Source organism: Notolepis coatsorum, assembly GCF_963971535.1.
Source record: "Notolepis coatsorum genome assembly, chromosome: 12".
Lineage (NCBI taxonomy): Eukaryota > Metazoa > Chordata > Actinopteri > Aulopiformes > Paralepididae > Notolepis > Notolepis coatsorum.
Window position 1 is genome coordinate 28597442 of NC_140176.1, and position 21621 is coordinate 28619062.

The following is a 21621-nucleotide window of genomic DNA, read 5'->3' on the forward strand; positions in this document are numbered from 1 at the left end:
TAGCTAAACTATAGTGTTGTGTCTCGGTTCATCCTCTAGCTAAACTATAGTGTTGTGTCTCTGTTTATCCTCTAGCTAAACTACAGTGTTGTGTCTCTGTTTATCCTCTAGCTAAACTATAGTGTTGTGTCTCTGTTTATCCTCTAGCTAAACTATATAGTGTTGTGTCTCTGTTTATCCTCTAGCTAAACTATAGTGTTGTGTCTCTGTTTATCCTCTAGCTAAACTATATAGTGTTGTGTCTCTGTTTATCCTCTAGCTAAACTATATCGTGTTGTGTCTCTGTTTATCCTCTAGCTAAACTATATAGTGTTGTGTCTCTGTTTATCCTCTAGCTAAACTATATAGTGTTGTGTCTCTGTTTATCCTCTAGCTAAACTATAAAGCAGACTATGAGAAGACAAAGCATCAGTACACCTTGTCCCAGGACATGCCAGAGATCCAAAAGGCCAAGGCCAACGCAGCTCTGTGCAGTGAAGTAAGTAACAGCAGGGACCACCTCACATAACATGTCTGTTCGGTGAAGTAAGTAACAGCAGGGACCTCACATAACATGTCTGTTCGGTGAAGTAAGTTACAGCAGGGACCTGATTGATTGATTGATTGAAAACTTTATTAACAGATTGCAGAATGGGTACAATACAGTACAGCTCAATACACACAATTGTTAAGGGGATGCAGACCAGAGAAAGACTTTCGTCTTGTTTACACCAGGGTCCCCCATTTTCAATTCATCAGGACATATATGACATACATGACATACAGATAGTCAGTACTGCTACATCTATACATTTATGACATACCAGATTTGCAAATACAGTACTGTTTGTGATACAGAAGGAGTCAAGAAAAGGGAGTATATACATTTGACGTAGAAACTGTACATTGGAGGAGGTTGGGGGGGGGGGTTGGGTACACTGGGATATTGACAACCATACTGGGTAATTTACATTGGAGGTGGGTGGGGGGGGGGGGGGCACATTGTATAAACAAGCAAAACTGTACATTGAGGGGGGGGGGGGGGGGACTCTGTACAAACAAACAAAATTGTACATTGGACTATTGACAAGACCATACTAGGTAAATTACTGTACATTGGAGGGGGTTGGGTTAGGATATTTACAGGGGCCAGTGTTGCATTGCAGTCTCCCGTAGGTGTCTCTTGAGAGAGGTTTTGAAAGTGGGTAGTGATCCACATTCCTTTACAGCTTTGGGTAGGGCGTTCCACATTGATGTGGCATAATTGCGAAACGTGTTTAGTCCCTTATTTGAGCCGAATCTGGGTTTAACATGATTTGTGGAGCTCCCTCTGGTGTTGTGATCGTGGTATTCACTGACCTTTGGGAAGTATTTTGCCATGTACATGGGTACCTTGGTCGTGTAGTGTATCTTGTAGACCAGGCCCATTGCAAGTTGCTGTACTCTGTCATCTACTCTAAGCCATCCTAGGTTGTCAAAGTGGGCAGGGGTGAGGTGGGTTCTAGGAGTAAGGTCAAGCAGTAGTCTGACCAGTTTGTTTTGAGATGTTTGTAATTTTGTTTTTAGCGCCTTTGAGGTGCTTTGGTACCATGAGGTGCAAGCATAGTCGTAGTACCCCTGAATGAGTGCTCCTGCCAGAGTCTTCAGGGTATTCTTGTTTACCAGAGAGGAGATCCGGTACAAGAATCGAGTTCGTTGGTTGACTTTTTTTATTACATTGGATGCCATTTTGTCACAGGAGAGATTAGCCTCTAGGATGGAACCCAGGTAGGTAATTTCATCTTTCCTTGTGACAATATTGTCACCCACTGTAACTGAGAAGCCGTCGGTCTTGCTGAGTTTGTTATTTGAACCGAAGAGAATGGACTCTGTTTTGCCCATGTGTAATGATAGTTTGTTATCAGCGAGCCATATGCAGATTCTGCCTAGTTCAGAGCTGAGGGTTTTTTCAACCTGTAACTTGTTCTTGTCAGAGACCAGCAGGGCTGAGTCGTCCGCAAACAGGAACAAGTTGCAGTCACAAGCTGACGACATGTCATTTGCATAAATTAGGAACAGTAGCGGTCCTAGTATGCTTCCTTGTGGAACACCACAGCTCACTGTGAGAGGGGGGGATAGGGTACCGTTTACCTCCACCATCTGTTCCCTGCCCTCAAGGTAGGATTGCATCCAGCTCACTGATAGACTATCAAAACCAATTGCTTTTAGCTTGTCAATCAGAATGGAGTGATTGACCGTGTCAAAGGCCTTTTGTAGGTCCAGCATGACCATGCCGCAGTATTTGCCTCACATAACATGTCTGCTCAGTGAAGTAAGTAACAGCAGGGACCTCACATAACATGTCTGTTCGGTGAAGTAAGTAACAGCAGTAACAACCTCTGCTGTGTTCACAGGTTTATGTACCACACACACACACACACACACACACACACACACACACACACACACACACACACACACACACACACACACACACACACACACACACACACACACACACACACACACACACACACACACACACACACACACACACACACACACACACACACACACACACACACACACACACACACACACACACACACACACACACACACACACACACACACACACACACACACACACACACACACACACACACACACACACACAAGACATCTGTGTCACGACTGAGCGAGTGGAACCCAATGTGCAAATACAGAGAGATGCAGACAGGACTTGGTATAACCCAAAAGACGGGTACTTTATTATAAGAATGTCCAGGGTCATTCAAGCAGCGGTCGGTCATAAACCACTGGGATATTCGTACATGTCCAAGGGGTATGAGAAGGAGCGAGGTAATCACACAAGCGGGGGTCGTATACGGGATCGGATACTCAAGCGGTCCGGGGTTAGGGCAAGGAGCGGTGTTGTCAGCCAGGCGATGGGTCATACACGGGATCTGATCCTGGAACGGTCCGGGGCGTAGGCAGTGGCACAGAGAATGGTCAGGCAGGCGGAGGTCATGCACGGGATCCAGGAGTAGAGACAGGGCGTGGAGCCAGATGATGGACCGCAGGAAAAGGAGAGACAGACAGGGTAAGGCACGAGACAAGGATAAGGAATACTAGTAACTGTCTATAACGAGCAAAGAACTGTGACTGACTGGGTAATACTAAGCTACGATCTGGCAGCATGATGACATCTGAGCCAGGTCTAAGTAGGTGAAGCAATCAGCACACATGTGTCAATCAGCTGCTCCCAAAGCTCACACACACCTGACTCCTCATCTGCAATTGGAGAGAGAGAGAGTATAGGCAGGAATAGGGCGTGACAGTCTGGAGAAATTCACACTATAATAAGTTACCCACACATCGGCCCAAAACAAAAGATGTGAACAAAGTGCAATGTAAACACAGGTTGCTGTTACAAATGACAGATTCTACCTGTAAAGGGGCAGTTCACCTAAATAAAAAACAGTTCACAACAAGGTCTGTGGATTATCTTCAATAACCAGGTCATGATTTCTAGAAAGAGACATTAGTCTTGAGTTCTTCTTGAGTTCAGATGTGTTTGTTGGTGCTCTGAGCTCCACAAGCTGATTGCCATTCAGCTCCATTGTATTGAAGTGACAGCATGTATCTCTACAGCAGGTATCTCTACAGCAGATATCTCTACAGCAGATATCTCTACAGCAGATATCTCTACATCAGATATCTCTACAGAAGGTATCTCTACAGCAGGTATCTCTACATCAGATATCTCTACAGCAGGTATCTCTACAGCAGATATCTCTACAGCAGGTATCTCTACAGCAGATATCTCTACAGCAGATATCTCTACAGCAGGTATCTCTACAGCAGGTATCTCTACAGCAGATATCTCTACATCAGATATCTCTACAGAAGTTCTCTCTACAGCAGGTATCTCTACAGAAGGTATCTCTACAGAAGGTATCTCTACAGCAGATATCTCCAAACTAGTGAATCACACAGAAACTATCTGGATGGATGGATAGCACTCCAGATAAGGCAGGAAATATTTAATAAACTTTATTATTTCTTATTTTGAGTGAACTGCCCCTCTAAGCACAGTGCGTCCACACCTGTCTGTCTGTCTACAGTATATGTCTGTGTACACATGCACACACATGATTTCAAACATAATTTCTCATCAACCATTGTTTTAATTGCTTGCTTTCTGTTATCGTCCCTCCAAGACCAAGTACAGGGAGGACTGGGAGAAGACCAAGTCCAAAGCCTGTGACATCGGCCTGGACACCCTGGCCGTCAGAGCAGCCAAAGAGTCCAGAGACCTGGCCAGTGATGTAAGCAACCCTAACCCTAACCTTGACCCCTGTCTGTACATACCTGCATATAATCATTTTTACATATCTGTGGATACTATATCTATATCTGTACATATCCCTTATACTCTTACTAGTTACGCTGCTGGCCAGTATGATCTTTATACCTGTATCAATGTACATATTAATACTACAACTCTGTACATACATCTGATTAGCACTATTACTCAGTAGTACAAATTTATATATTTTATACCCAGTTTAATTACATTGTGTATTACTATTGTACTTTACTGTTATTTGTACTCTGGTTGGATGCCAAACTTCTTTTCGTTGTACTGTACATGATGACAACACATTTGAATCTAGATGGCAAGGTGTGATTGATGTGGACATGCGGTGGTGTCTTTCAGATTAAGTACAAAGAGTCCTTCATGAAGACCAAGCAGGACAGGGCAGCAGGCGTTCACGTGAGCGACTCCAAGACCAGGCACTCCATCCAGGTGGCCAAGATGAACAGCGACGTAAGAACAAATCCTAGTTATACTATGGGTCGGGAGCCAGAGCGGGTCGAGGGGCCTCCATCAGGCGGGTCCCCCCCCCCCAACATGGCAATAGGATGTTTGTAGGGCTGTACCGAATGTTTCGAAGCTTCGAAGCTTCGATCATAATGTTGACATTCGAATTCTAAATCAACATTGACATTTTAAATGTTTAATAAAAATTATTATTATTATTATTATTATTATTTATTTTATCTTTTTTTGTATGTGTCTATTCAATCTGTTTAAACCAATGGGGGTTTTCTTCACAGTTGCAGTTAAAGATTAGGCTACACTAATATTATAATATTATACTATAAGACATCACCATCACTTTCTATACCAACCGTGCCCTTATTATTGGATTATTTATGTTGACGAAACTGATGAGTTATATTCAGAAAGTTGATTTAATAAAAAAGAAATACTAATTTAATCAGATTAATCACTTTATTCAAATTGAGGATTTAGTTTGAGAAAAAATTTAATAAAGTACATTTTCTTCATTTACTTCAATAGAAGCTTCGAATGTTAAAAAATGACATTCGGTACAGCCCTATATGTTTGTCATACGTTTCAAGGAACACGCCAACGTTATGGAGCTATCGAGCTGCAAGCTACAGTAGCAGCTTAGCACAAATTAATAGAAGCAGGTCCTGGTGTTCGCCTACAGAGCCCTCCATGGGCAAGCCCCCCCCCCCCCCCCCCCCTACATCAATGAGCTCATACACCCACTCTCCTCCAGCCGGTCACTGCGTTCATCCCAACAGGAGCTCCTGGTGGTGCCCATGACCAGACAAAAGGGGGCGAGCCTTTGCGGTGACTGCCCCAAGGCTCTGGAACCACCTCCCTTTAGCCCTGAAAACCGCTCCCTCAGAGCTCATTTTTAAAAGGCAGCTAAAAACCCACTTCTACAGGCAGGCTTTTTAAACACTCATAGCCGTTTTCTCTCTGTTCATGTCTGTTTTGTTCTTGTTTTTGTTTTATTTTTTATTTTTTGTCTATTCTGGTTTTTATGTTGTAGCACATTTTTTTAATGTTTTTTTTCTTTCTTCTCTTCACATGTTTTATTTCTTGTATTTTCCACTGATGTTTTTAAAATGCTGTGAAGCACTCTCCACTCGTGCTGAGAAGGGTGCTATACAAATAAAGTTTTACTTACTTACTTAGCTAAAACTCCAGGAGAGTTTTTTTGGCCAACAGCTATAGGCTAGCTGGTCCGTATCCGCTTCCATTTATTTGTGCTAAGCTGGGCTAGCTTGCAGCCAGATAGCTTTCCACTGAACGCACACAGAGGAAATGGTTATCTATCTTCTGGTCTGACTCTGGGGAAGATGGTAAGCGCATTTCACATAATGTTGGCACGTTCCTTTAGTTTAAATGTGCCTCGGTCCCACGACAACAGAACAGAACATAACGGTGTGGTTGTGCTTTTCAGATTGAATACAAGAAGGTCTCTAAGGAGAACCAGGCTCACTACAGCCTGAACAAAGACATGGTGAACCTCAGCCACGCCAAGAAGGCCCAGGCGCTGGCCAGCGAGCAGGACTACCGCACCAAGCTGCACCATTACACCACTGTGGCAGACGACATGAAGGTGGCGCAGGCCAAGAAGGCATACGCCCTGCAGAGTGAGGTGAGGGAGGGAGGACGAGAAGGTTCACTGGTGGACATTTATTATCTTTAAAAAAAATCACGGTAGTTTGATGGTCATCTCAGGTTTACTTGGGGGCGACAGTGGCTCGGGAGGTAGAGCAGTTGTCTGGTAACAGCAGAAACCGGAGGTTTCCCGGTTTGATTACCGCTCCTCCCCGGCAGGCAGCGCGTCAAAGTGTCCTTGAGCAAGACACTTAACCCCCTAACTGCTCCCGATGAGCAGGTTGGAACAAGTTGTAAAGCGCTTTGGATAAAAGCTGTTATATATATATATCATATATGTATAAATGCACCATTTACCATTTACTGTGGTACCTGCCATTGTATATATAATCTCACCATGGTACAACTACAACCCTGGTAAAAGTCTATTGCAATGGTACCACTTTTGTACTTAAATAATACTCATGGTACAATTTTATATCATATACCATGATACTAATGAAAGGTAATGAAATACGCTGATACTTTTTCTTTTGCAATTACTGTACGTACCATAATACTTTTTCTTGTATAAAGTACAGCACAGTAAAAGTAGAAATACCTATACTGTAATTATACAAGATATTTGCTATAGTGATCCCTGCTCTCTACAAGAAAATATATAATGATAATGGTAATAATACTGGTAATAATACTGATGATGATGATGATGATGATGATGATGATGATGATGATGATGATGATGATGATGATGATGATGATGATGATGATGATGATGATGATGATGATGATAATACTACATATGATAATAATAATAACAATAACAATACAACATATATGTCTGGTCAGGAGTAACTTCATAATTTATGTTGTTACATATGTCTGGTCAGGAGTAGCTTCATGTTTATTGTTCTCTGCCAATGTTCATGCCTAACAAACCAATACATATAATTGATCACAGAAAACAGTATGGAAGGAAGGAAGGAATATCTCTTCTGGTGTTTCTCCTCTCAGAACCAGTACCGCTCAGACCTGAACTGGATGAAGGGTGTGGGCTGGGAGGCTGATGGCTGTCTGAACATCACCCAGGCCAAGAAGGCTGGAGACCTACTCAGTGATGTCAGTACAAGTGTGTGTGTGTGTGTGTGTGTGTGTGTGTGTGTGTGTGTGTGTGTGTGTGTGTGTGTGTGTGTGTGTGTGTGTGTGTGCACATGTGACCACGTACTGTATGTGTGTTTGAGTGAAAATAATTATTGTGCACTCTGTCTGTCTGTGTGTGTGTTTTAGAGCTGCCCTTTTTTTTGTCAACTAAAGACTAACTGGCTGGTGGAGTGATAGTCAACCAAGACTTTCTTTTTATAAGTTGATAATAAATAGTATCGTCTAGTTGTGCTGAATTCTACAGTAGGCCAAAAAATAATCCTGTAACCTAGTGTGTGTGTGCGTGTGTGTGTGCGTGTGTGTGTGCGTGTGTGCGTGCGTGCGTGTAATCAACACAACACAATGATCCAATGTTCCCGACATCACTGGTGGCCGTATTGAAACTTGTTTACTCTCAATAGCGGTCAAACTGAACAGCCTCTTCCTCTCACAGACAAAGTATCGTCAGAAGGTGGACACCGTGAAGTTCACCCAGGTGGCTGATGACCTGTCCACCACCCACGCCAAGAAGAGCCAGGAGCTGCAGAGCAACGTAAGGCCCCTCGCTCTCTGTGTCGTCTGGAACCAGAAAGTACAATACCAAGCGGGGCTCCAATATCTCCCTTTCTAGAAAGTGAAATGAGTCCAATATCTCCCTTTCTAGAAAGTGAAATGAGTCCAATGTCTCCCTTTCTAGAAAGTGAAATGAGTCCAATATCTCCCTTTCTAGAAAGTGAAATGAGTCCAATGTCTCCCTTTCTAGAAAGTGAAATGAGTCCAATGTCTCCCTTTCTAGAAAGTGAAATGAGTCCAACGTCTCCCTTTTAATTGTCCTTTAATTGAATCCTATCGGCTGATTGGCTCTTTCTGTTGTCAGTTGGCATACAAGGCAGACACAGAGAAGACGATGCACCAGTACACCATGACCAAGGACGAGCCTCTCTTCAAACAGGCCAAGGCCAACGCAGACCTGCTCAGCGGGGTGAGAGGAGCAACAACAGATCAGCAGCCGCTTACTTTAGTAAAACCCAGTGTCCAATAGAACTTTAATACATCTGGTCTCTACCCAAATCAAACCACGGAAGTGAAATGTGCTCTGAAGGCAACAAGCACCCATTGTCATCACCCAGGAATTCCAAGTCTTACAACATTGTGTCAATAACTACTCAGCTTTCTGTGTAGCTGATGCTAATGGTGTCAAGTTACCACATATTGGACCATGATAGGTTTGACCTATTAGTGACATCACACATGCAACTCAGATTTCAGGAAGTACAGAGAAGCTCTCCCTCTAGATGTACATGTTCAGTTATTATACTTTATAGATGTACGTGTTCTCTTATTACACATAGATATATAGATATGATATAGATACATAGATACACATACATAGATACATAGATATGTGTTCTGTGTTATTATATCTTATAGATGCATGTGTTCTCTGGAAGGGAACTTGTTGTCAGTGGCATTGTTATGGCAGTGAAATGAGTCCAATATCTCCCTTTCTAGAAAGTAAAATGAGTCCAATATCTCCCTTTCTATAAAGTGAAATTAGTCCAATGTCTCCCTTTCTATAAAGTGAAATGAGTCAAATGTCTCCCTTTCTAGAAAGTGAAATGAGTCCAATGTCTCCCTTTCTAGAAAGTAAAATGAGTCCAATGTCTCTCTTTCTAGAAAGTGAAATGAGTCCAATGTCTCTCTTTCTAGAAAGTGTACAGAAGCCTATGGGAGCAGCAGAGGGAGAAAGGCTTTGAGCTGCACATGGACTCTGTCTCCCTCCTCACTGCCAAAGCCAAGAGAGACCTGGCCAGTAATGTGAGTTGACAGTGAACACACACCACTCAAAACACAACCATCTGACTATCTCTGTTGACTATACTCAATTCACAGTATACCTATCTACTGCCTTCACTGTCTACACTTGTCTTGCACTTTAATCACAACTACTTACCTCATCCTATAGTCTTCCCATATATTACTGTTTACATACCTTTATGATAGCCATGTACAATAATACTATTATACTGTGTATATACCATATATATATTTCTTTTTTACCTGCAACTTTTTCACATCTACAACTGTTGGATATATCTGCATATATCACTGTTCACATACCTGTATACATACCTGTATATACATTTATTAGATCTACAGTATCTGTATATATATATCCCTTACCTACTCTTACTAGTTATACAACCACAGTGTATTTATACCTGTATCACCTGTATTTTTACTGTTACCATTGCACTCTGGTTGGATGCCAACTTATTTTCATTGTACTGTATGATGACAATACATCTAATCTAATGAATCTAATCTAATCTAATCAATGCCATCTACCCCTCCAGGTCAAGTACAAGGAGAAGTACGAGCAGACCAAGGGCCAGATGATTGGTGTGAAGGGCATCACAGGTGACTCTCAGATGGCCCACTCTGCTCTGGCCACTAAACTCCAGAGCGACCGCAACTACAAGAAGGACTATGAAGATACCAAGGCTAAATACAGGTATAGGGCTGGGCACTGGTACCAGTATTAACACTCTAAAGGGTACCAGCATTAACACTCTAAAGGGTACCAGTATTAACACTCTAAAGGGTACCAGTATTAACACTGTAAAATTAACACTGTAAAGGGTACTAGTATTAACACTGTAAAGGGTACCAGTATTAACACTCTAAAGGGTGATGAATTTAATTGAAAATGGGGGACCCTGATGTAAACAAGACGAAAGTCTTTCTCTGGTCTGCATCCCCTTAACAATTGTATGTATTGAGCTGTATTGTACTGTACCCATTCTGCAATCTGTTAATAAAGTTTTCAATCAATCAATCAATCAATCAATCAATCAATCAATCAAACCAATATTAACACTGTAAAGGGTACCAGTACTAACACTGTAAAGGGTACCAGTATTAACACTGTAAAGGGTACCAGTATTAGCACTGTAAAGGGTATCAGTATTAGCACTCTATGCAATTTAGGGGTAGGCAAAAGCTTTAGCAAAACCACAGTCATCCAGCATATTACGACACACTGGAGCCCAGGTAGTCTGGTACAGCGCCATGAGACTGTGATCCACTGGCCGACTATTTACGTCAGAATCCTCCTTCCTCTATCTGAGACACTATTCTGCAAAGGAAGCTGAGCCCTGCCCAGGATGATTGTGATTGGTTTAACCTCTTAAGCATCGGGGAAAAAATTGGGCTATTTTTTTGTTTTGTTTTTGACGATTGCATACCCAAAGTAATTTGCGATTTATTATACTTTATACTTATAGCACATGCATGAGTCTGGTCTCTTTTGAAAGGTAACATTCTGAAGTTTGTATTTCCATCAGACTAGATGCTTTGGAACATTTAATTGCCACCAATGAAATGTTTCAAAGCATCGATGTGGTCGCTTTTCTATCTTTTCTTTTCTTTTTTCGATTTAATCGTGACACCCCTAATTGACTTATCTCAAACTCTGCCCTCTTTTCTTGATCCTCCAATCACAACTGTTGCTTTCCTCTGACACGGCAGTGTTTCTCTGGACATGATGAATATCAGCCATGCCAAGAAGGCCCAGGACCTGGTCACCGACACCACCTACAGGACCTTCCTGCACGAGTACACAGCCCTGCCCACCGACATGAAGGTAGCCTGGGCTAAGAAAGCCTACGGACTACAGAGCGACGTAAGTCTCGCCATTAAGAACTCCATCTCCTAGCATGCAAGTGGTGAAATAACCAATAACTATCAAACATTGCCTGGACAGAGCCATGAGTATATTTTCCTAAAGTATACTTTGTATACTTCATATTCAGAAAGTTGTGTTAACCCTTTCACCACCACACTACAGAAGGTTAACCTTTCACTACCACACTACAGAAGGTTAACCTTTCACTACCACACTACAGAATGTTAACCCTTTCACTACCACACTACAGAATGTTAACCCTTTCACTACCACACTACAGAAGGTTAACCCTTTCACTACCACACTACAGAAGGTTAACCCTTTCACTACCACACTACAGAATGTTAACTCTTTCACTACCACACTACAGAAGATTAACCTTTCACTACCACACTACAGAAGGTTAACCTTTCACTACCACACTACAGAAGGTTAACCTTTCACTACCACACTACAGAAGGTTAACCTTTCACTACCACACTACAAAAGGTTAACCTTTAACCTTTCACTACCACACTACATAAAGTTAACCTTTCACTACCACACCACAAAGGGTTAACCCTTTCACTACCACACATATAGAAGTAGTGTGGTAGTGAAATGTTAACCTTCTATAGTGTGGTAGTGAAAGGGTTCAATTGAAACCACTTATGTTATACTTTGTGTGTTAAAAGTTGTACTTAAGATGTGATAACATATATTGATTCTATTTTTGGTGTAACTTTGGTTACTTTTGCGTACCAAAATAATACCCTTTTAATAAGTTTATTAAAGTACAACACAAGTTTGGTAAACATATGAATGACGAATCATACTAAACATGTGCTTTGAATTAGTACATGCAAGCACATAAGAAGTACCAAATATACATTGCAAGTACATATTGGTAGAAATATACCTTTAACACACTTTTTAAACTAAGAATATACATTCAGTATCGAAATATATACAAAATCTTGACATGGGCTACTGCTAATGAAAGGCCCTTATGCAGTGACGAATCCATATACATTGGCATTTGTAGCTGTGTGTGTGTGTGTGTGTGTGTGTGTGTGTGTGTGTGTGTGTGTGTGTGTGTGTGTGTGTGTGTGTGTGTGTGTGTGTGTGTGTGTGTGTGTGTGTGTGTGTGTGTGTGTGTGTGTGTGTGTGTGTGTGTGTGTGTGTGTGTGTGAGTGAAAGATATCTCTCTTATTTTTAGGTCCTCCATCATGCTGTTTAAGCATTCTACTGTGAAGCCAAGCATGTTCAACCTGTGCAATGATGATTCCATGTTCTCTAGTATTACAGCTAACACCCCTGATGTATTTGTGGTAAATGAACCCCTTAGGGAGGTGTCCATTCTTGAGGTTGGCTGTACTTTTGACTACAGCTTAGAAGAAGCCTTCCTAACCAAAATGCTGAAATACCAACAGCTACAGCAGACCATCTCACAGCTAGGCTACAGATGTAAACTCCTAGTTTTTATCTTTGGCAGCCTAGGGCATGTGCACAAGTTGGTTGTGAGGGGCCTACAAATAGCCGGTCTCCCCAAAAGGAAGGCCAAGCAGTTAGCCAGGTACTGCTCAGTATCAGCTATTATAGGAAGCCGCTCAATTTGGAGGAGGCGCTGTTACCTTTTCCCATGATTCTGCCGTCCATGCACCTTGTACCTGACTGTTCTTCATAATTTTCTGATTGCACTCGCATTGTTTATGTCCTTTGTATGAGGCCTCCTTGTACTTCTGTTCATGTGGACATAAATAAACATTTCAAATGTGTGTGTGTGTGTGTGTGTGTGTGCGTGTGCGTGTGCGTGTGCGTGTGCGTGTGCGTGTGCGTGTGCGTGTGTGTGTGTGTGTGTGTGTGTGTGTGTGTGTGTGTGTGTGTGTGTGTGTGTAGAAACAGTACAGGTCGGATCTTAACTGGATGAAGGGTGTCGGCTGGGAGGCGGCAGGCTCTCTGGACGTCCAGCAAGCCAAGAAGGCCCGGGACCTCATCAGCGAGGTAACCTTGATCCCATGACCTCAAACACACCACTGACATTAAAGGTGCTGTAAGTGGTATTATTTGGTTAAAATAAGTGGTCTACATGTTCAAATAAGTGGTCTACATGTTAGAATAAGTAATAATAATAATAATAATAATAATAATAATAATAAACTTTATTTGTATAGCACCTTTCATACTAAAATTGCAGCTCAAAGTGCTTCACAACAGAAAAGAATTAGCACATAAAGTGCAGATATATAAAATCACAGTTTTTCACATTAGGATCTAACATCCCAACAGGCCACCTTGTTTATGGTTTGATTCAGTTTAAAAAAAATAAACAATAATAAGTCTATTTTTACAGTGCAATAAAATAGTTCTGGATTACTGTTTAACAGTTTAAAGTCGTCTTTACGTCTTTTGTTTATTGCAAAGAGACGGGCGGAAATGGAGTTAATAGCTGTGTGATCATTTGGTTCAGCGGAGATGTACAATTGTGTGTCATCTGCGTAACTATGGAAACATACATTGTGTTTTCTAATGATGTCTCCAATATAACTGGACTTTGAAGAAGTCTTTATTCTGCATTTATTTATTATGCAGGCAGACACATGCAATGGGCGGCACACACACAGGAACACACACACATGCAGTTAGTTGGGTCGCCGATGCGATTTAGTCTCTGCACTTGAGTCTCTGCACTTGACCCATCCCGTCATCCTTCCCCCCAAGGGCAGCCGGGAGCAGATAGGGGCAGCATGTATAGTGAGAATAATAATGGACCAAGGCAGCTCCCCTGTGGAACTCCGAAGTAGGTGTCATGTTTCTCAGAAGAATGATCTCCAAGCCTGACGTGGTCTACATGTTATAATAAGTAAAACATGTTAACATCCGGAGAGAGAACTCCACACTGCAATTTTTTTTTCACAAAAATAATAAATAAATTAAAACAAGTAGTGCTTGGAACAAGTAGAATAATCTACCAGCAATTTTGGCTTGACAAGATTTCTTGAAATAAAAATAAATATCTAGGGTTATTTCTTCTGATTAAGGATTAAGTGGGAACAGGATACCAGGAAATGTATTTTCTGTTTACTGCAGAGCAGAGCCTTCTAAAAGAGCTTCTATATGGCTCTGCTGCAGAGCAGAGGGACTGGGAGACTCATGTTACTGACCAGACACTCTATATCAGTGATGTCTGTCTAAATCTAGAGCTATTTAACACTTATTTTAACAAAGAAATACCACTTACAGCATCTTTAACCACAGCCAAGTGATAAAACCACAATGTCAAAATGTCATACAGTATATCTATATTTCCTATATATATATAATTTGTTTATATATATATAAACAGGACATATTATGTATCTTCTCAACAATTGTATATGACTTACTTGAAACTGTGGGACATTAATTTAATGTAATTTAAATGATTTATTTATCACTCTCTCCTCGTATTGAACAGGCTGTTTTTGTAGAAATGTATTTAAAATTGATTATCTCCTTCCCTGCTTCTTCTATTTCATGGTCTTTCATGCTAGTAATTAGCAGGTGGAGGTCATCTAATTTTGGAACAAAACCATAAAGCATCGTGCAGGTGACCGTGATCTGAGCATATATGATGTCGAAGAGACAGAGCATAATGTAGCTAATGATTACAGTATTAACAACTTGTTCATTCATAGCGTATTATCGATCGATTGATAGGATGTATAGCGCAGGTCAATTGGGATAACATATGAATGTTGTCTAATAATAATAATAATAATAATTCATTTATTTTGTATATCGCTTTTCAAGGACCCAAAGTCGCTGACAATATAGGCAAAAAAAGAAAACAAAGAAAACAAAACCAGAGGGAAACGGAGGACAATAAGAATACACAGGAAACATAAAACCACGAGTAACGGATAACAAATGCGGGAGTGGGTAGAGGAGACAGTCGGGAGGAGAGTAAGGGAAAACCAAGGGGGGTGGGGGGGGGGGGGGGCAGGAGAGGAGAGAACGTGGGGCAGGGGGAAATGGTGGCGAGTTGGAGGAGGGTGGTTATGGGTAAGGAAGGTTGAATGCTTGGGAGAACAGGTAGGTTTATGCTAATTTTATGTCTGAACTTTATGCATTGCTTTTATCTGAACTTTATGCATTGCTTTTATCTTGTAAATTATCTGCAAATTGTATGTCTATTTTATGTCCATTATGTCTACACTGCTGTGAAGCACTTTGGGCTGTAATTCTTGAATGAAAGGTGCTTTACAAATAAGGTTTATTATTATTATTTCCGTAATCCAACCCAGTAACCTATGCAGCATATTGTAGCCCCTTCCGTGGCTTCGGAGATAGTGTTTAGACGGGATGCTATTTCAAAGGCACTGGGTAGATTATAGGATGAGGTAGGTAGTTATGGTTGCAGTGCAAGGCAATATTCACAGCTACAGTATAGACAGCTACGGAATTCAAAACAGGAATCTGATCCGGGGCCTGATGTTGGGGATTGTTGTCATGAAAACGATTGAGAGCCACTGATCTAGACTAGAGGACCTAAGTTATGTAACATGAAAGGCATGAGATGAGCATGATTGTGTAACATGTCCCACTGAAGAGATGCTACTTGAGCTCATGTGGGTTTATGAGGTCACAATGTATTTAAAGAGCCTTGTACCATTCCAGCCACCCAGAGAGCAGGTTAGGAAGCTGGACTGGGATCAGCTCTAGTAACCAGAGTGTAGGAACATCACTGCCCATGTTGTTCTTTCACTAAGTTCACACATTCCAAGCATCAGTGATGTAACGTTCAGAATGAATGCTTTTGTTCCCGGATATACGCTAGCTTGGTCCACTAGCGTTGGCAGTTAGCAATGACAGCAACCGGCTAGCTCACTTGTTCGATTATCTCACGTTCACTATTAAGTAACAACAAAAACATACGTTAACTTGGACACTCAGACATTCAATTCGATATAACTCTCAGAATGATTGCTTTTTGTTCCTCGAAATAATGTTAGCCTGCTGTGACTATCAAGTAGCCAGTAATAATAATAATAATAATTATATATTTGATTTGTAGGGGCGCTTTATATTTGTGGAACAAATCTCAAGGCGCTACAGTGTAGAAGAACATACAAACTAGTAGTTAAGAGAGTAAAAAAAAAAAAAAAAAAAAAACATAAAATAAGTAGGACTAAAACTAGTAAAAGAGTAAAAGAACATAAAATAAGAATGGCTAAAACTACAAAAGGCTCTATTAAAAAGATGTGTTTTGGGGCCCTTTTTAAAAGCATCCACGGTCTGTGGTGCTCTCACATGGTCAGGGAGAGCATTCCACAGACTGGGAGCGGATGAGCAGAAAGCCTGATCTCCCATGGCAACCAGTAGCCTCCAAACTGTAGTGCCTGCATCAAGTACTACTGAGTGTTAGACAGGCTATACGGAACACATAGTCGTTTACATGAATCATACATGTATCCTGATTCCCCACTGGCAGGTATCCAGGTGCGGCTTTAACTAGGCTTGCATTAATATGTTGTAAGTGTTGTAATATGTTGTGTAATCTAAGTACACATAAAAAAAAGTAAACAAGTAAATGTATTAAAGGTGTACTATTTTGGGAAGCAAAAGTAACCAGAAATACATCGAAAGTATAATTTCAATATAAGTGCATCTTAAGTACAACTTTTAACATACTAAGTACAACTTTAATTTAACACATTAGTACACTTTCTAAATACATACGGGCCAGTGCGTCTGTGTGTGTTGTGTGAAAAGAGAAAGAGAGAGGGGGGGGGGGGGTGAGCAAAGGCTATGTATGGTGTGTGTGCATTAGAGAGAGAGAGAGAGAGAGAGAGAGAGAGAGAGAGAGAGAGAGAGAGAGAGAGAGAGAGAGAGAGAGAGAGAGAGAGAGAGAGAGAGAGAGAGAGAGAGAGAGAGAGAGAGAGAGAGAGAGAGAGAGAGAGACCTTTACAACAAGTCATTACAGTTGTTGCTCACAGGATGGCTCACCTCAACTTGTACATCCAGGACTTTTAACGGATGAAAAACAAGAGTAGCTGCTTTAACGAGCAAGGCCTCCAGGTTCCCAGAAGCATCTTAGTGCTAAGATGATCTCAGCTCCGTTAGAGGCCGATAAGGAACGTCTAATTTATAGATCTGGCTTCTCTGCACTGCAGTTTGCACTGCTAATTGTGGTCACTCACCCAGTCACTCACGCATCCACTCACTCATCCTGTGGACTCTGGTGATGTGATTTATAGGCTGCAGCTTCAGCTCTTAAACCTCTGGATGCTGGTGATGTGATTTATAGACTTCAGCTCTTAAACCTCTGGATGCTGGTGATGTGATTTATAGACTTCAGCTCTTAAACCTCTGGACTATGTCTACTGTAGGTGAACCAGTATTTGGAGAGTATCTACTGTAGGTGAACCAGCATTTTGATGTATCTACTGTAGGTGAACCATCATTTGGAGAGTATCTAGGTGAACCAGGACAGGTATCTACTGTAGGTGAACCAGGACAGGTATCTACTGTAGGTGAACCAGGACAGGTATCTAGGTGAACCAGGACAGGTATCTAGGTGAACCAGGACAGGTATCTAGGTGAACCTGGACAGGTATCTACTGTAGGTGAACCAGGACAGATATCTAGGTGAACCAGGACAGGTATCTAGGTGAACCTGGACAGGTATCTACTGTAGGTGAACCAGGACAGGTATCTAGGTGAACCAGGACAGGTATCTAGGTGAACCAGGACAGATATCTAGGTGAACCAGGACAGGTATCTAGGTGAACCAGGACAGGTATCTACAGTAGGTGAACCAGGACAGATATCTAGGTGAACCAGGACAGGTATCTAGGTGAACCAGGACAGATATCTAGGTGAACCAGGACAGGTATCTAGGTGAACCAGGACCAGGACAGGTATCTAGGTGAACCAGGACAGGTATCTAGGTGAACCAGGACAGGTATCTAGGTGAACCAGGACAGGTATCTAGGTGAACCAGGACAGGTATCTAGGTGAACCAGGACAGGTATCTAGGTGAACCAGGACAGGTATCTAGGTGAACCAGGACAGGTATCTACAGTAGGTGAACCAGGACAGGTATCTAGGTGAACCAGGACAGGTATCTACAGTAGGTGAACCAGGACAGGTATCTAGGTGAACCAGGACAGGTATCTAGGTGAACCAGGACAGGTATCTACAGTAGGTGAACCAGGACAGATATCTAGGTGAACCAGGACAGGTACAGTATCTAGGTGAACCAGGAGGGGGAGATGGAATGCTGGGAGGAATTTGATCTGGTCGTTGAAAACATCGGGTTCACACAAAAAAGTCACGATATAATACAAGCAAAAAGATACATAATGTATGTTATGTTATATATTTACATATAATATTTAAAATGTAAAATATGTACGTATTACAAATAAGTACATATATTAGGCTACATATTCCAAATATCTTTCCTTTTTATGTTTTCAGAAAACGTAAGTTCCCTTGTTGGGAATGGAACCCTAACATTAACTTTATGTCTTAACCATAACCGTTAAGTGAATGTTAAAACTAACCTTAACTCTAACTATAATCATAGTTAAAACTAACCTCAACTCTAACTATAGTTAGATAGTGGTGATTCAACTCCCGGTTGCAGCATCTGTTTTGGACTTTTGCTGATACAATACGTAAATATATTACTTATGGCTATAACGTAACGTACATTATGTACCTTTCCTGTGGTGGATTAGTACTTTATTTATGTTTTCTGATGAGACCGTGTTGGTAAATAATGTTGAAGATCGTTTAGGCTGTACACATCCTAGTTCCTACAGCCACTAAATGTCGGATGAGTCACTCTGTGCCCTGTGCTGCTAACCAGCGTCTACCCTCTAAAACCTGCCTCTCAATCCTGAGGTGCCATTCCAGCCAACATGTCGTGTTTCAGGGCTTCCACGATTAGACTGATTGAAAATAGACCGTGGCACGAACACAGCAGGCTTGGGTTTCTCCGCGCTCCGCCTGCCAGGAATTCCAAGGCCGTTAGGACCATGGAGCCACAGGACAACAATGATAGCTATTCGGCTGTCAGCGAGCGGGAGAGCAGAAAGAAAGAGAAAAAAAGGCTCTATTGTTTTCAGATCCATGGACCTCCAGACATATTTTGAGTTTCCTATTCTGTTGAACCAAATGCCAGAAGAAAATGCCTTTGAGATCAGAGAGGTTAAAGGTAGAATCTGTAATGCAGTGAAACAGCAACCTCTAGGCAAAATAGCCCTGCTTGGTATTGCTCTTTGTTTACTTTTTTTGTTTTTGGTTTGACGTGTGGTAGGTTTGGAGTTTAGTAACTTATTATAGTGTGAATTTCTCCAGACTTCTCTTGGCAGAACCTGAGGTATGGCGAGCAGTAGCAACTCAACTCAACTCCAACCCACACATCAGACCAAAACTAAAAATGTAAACAAGGCACAAAGTGGGGCTGTTTTGCTTACAGGTTGCTGTTTGACTACATTACAGAAAATACCTTTACTATTTTGCCATTGTAAAGTCGTACCATTTCTATTTGGTAAATTACGTTATATTAAATTATATAAATTATCATGGAGGCACTTTCAAAAATAAATAATAATAAAAGATTGGTAAAACCCCAAACATATATAATTTAATGGGTTACAAATGACAAATTACTATAGTAGTATCGATTTTGTATTATTATTGTCATTACTTTACATTCTAAGTGAATACTAACTTGTTGGAGCCATTTGGAACACTATTTGGGATGGTATTATTTAGTCACAGTAGTGATCATAGTTGTCAGTGTGATATTGTTCCGCCCTCTACTGTACATCCAATGCATGTGCAGGCAAATACTTCACAGCCCACTCCCCCCTCTGAATTACCGGTAGAATCACAAACATTTCATTGGCCACTGGAACAATTACTTCACAGGAAGTTCCCTCTGTGATAGTGATGCAGAGACATTTATTTATGTATGTATCTCCATACATATAGCACTACAGTATGTACATCAAACAATAGACAGTAGACTATTATGTATACTACATACATTTAGCACTACAGTATGTACATCAAACAATAGACAGTAGACTATATGTATACTACATACATTTACAGTATGGTATTGATGTACAGTGTTAGTAGTATGGTATTGATGTACAGTGTTAGTAATATGGTACAGTATGGTATTGATGTAGTGTTAGTAATATGGTACAGTATGGTATTGATGTACAGTGTTAGTAATATGGTATTTATGTACAGTGTTAGTAATATAGTACAGTATGGTATTGGTGTATAGTGTTAGTAATATGGTACAGTATGGTATTTATGTACAGTGTTAGTAGTATGGTACAGTATGGTATTGATGTACAGTGTTAGTAATATGGTATGTATGTACAGTGTTAGTAATATGGTATTGATGTACAGTGTTAGCAGTATGGTACAGTATGGTATTGATGTACAGTGTTAGCAGTATGGTACAGTATGGTATTGATGTACAGTGTTAGTAATATGGTATTGATGTACAGTGTTAGTAATATGGTATTGATGTACAGTGTTAGTAATATGGTATTGATGTACAGTGTTAGTAGTATGGTATTGATGTACAGTGTTAGTAGTATGGTATTGATGTACAGTGTTAGTAGTATGGTATTGATGTACAGTGTTAGTAATGTGGTATAGTATGGTATTGTTGCAGCAGCACTAATCCTCTTCCTGACGCCATTTTTCTGGTGTGTTTTTTCTAGAACAAGTACCGTCAGAATGTGAGCGGCCTGAGGTTCACCAGTGTGGAGAACACGCCAGAGATGGTTCAGGCCAAACTCAGCAACAAGCTGGCCCTCGACGTGAGTCATACCAACCAGTAGGGGTGGACATTTAATAAGTGTGTTTGTTGTGCTGATAGTAAAGTGTGTTTGTTGTGCTGATAGTAAAGTGTGTTTGATGTGCTGATAGTAAAGTGTGTTTGTTGTGCTGATAGTAAAGTGTGTTGTTGTGCTGAGAGTAAAGTGTGTTGTTGTGCTGATAGTAAAGTGTGTTGTTGTGCTGATAGTAAAGTGTGTTGTTGTGTTGATAGTAAAGTGTGTTGTTGTGCTGATAGTAAAGTGTGCTGTTGTGCTGATAGTAAAGTGTGCTGTTGTGCTGAGAGTAAAGTGTGTTTGTTGTGCTGATAGTAAAGTGTGTTTGTTGTGCTGATAGTAAAGTGTGTTTGTTGTGCTGATAGTAAAGTGTTTGATGTGCTGATAGTAAAGTGTGTTTGATGTGCTGATAGTAAAGTGTGTTTGTTGTGCTGATAGTAAAGTGTGTTTGTTGTGCTGATAGTAAAGTGTGTTTGTTGTGCTGATAGTAAAGTGTGTTTGTTGTGCTGATAGTAAAGTGTTTGATGTGCTGATAGTAAAGTGTGTTTGTTGTGC

At 41.0% G+C, this 21621-nt stretch overlaps 1 protein-coding gene across 1 annotated transcript in view; it reads left to right on the forward strand.

Moving 5' to 3' along the window:
- The window catches only part of nrap (nebulin-related anchoring protein), a gene marked incomplete at both ends in the record, with an annotated part of 82600 nt that overhangs the window by 39656 nt on the left and 21323 nt on the right, over positions 1 to 21621 (forward strand). Inside the window, 12 exons of the mRNA XM_084325788.1 lie at positions 374 to 478; positions 4181 to 4288; positions 4681 to 4791; positions 6248 to 6445; positions 7423 to 7527; positions 8003 to 8101; positions 8426 to 8530; positions 9259 to 9366; positions 9906 to 10063; positions 11080 to 11233; positions 13115 to 13219; positions 20956 to 21054. Coding sequence (XP_084181914.1) covers positions 374 to 478; positions 4181 to 4288; positions 4681 to 4791; positions 6248 to 6445; positions 7423 to 7527; positions 8003 to 8101; positions 8426 to 8530; positions 9259 to 9366; positions 9906 to 10063; positions 11080 to 11233; positions 13115 to 13219; positions 20956 to 21054 — 1455 coding nt within the window. The remainder of the gene's footprint in view (positions 1 to 373; positions 479 to 4180; positions 4289 to 4680; positions 4792 to 6247; positions 6446 to 7422; positions 7528 to 8002; positions 8102 to 8425; positions 8531 to 9258; positions 9367 to 9905; positions 10064 to 11079; positions 11234 to 13114; positions 13220 to 20955; positions 21055 to 21621) is intronic.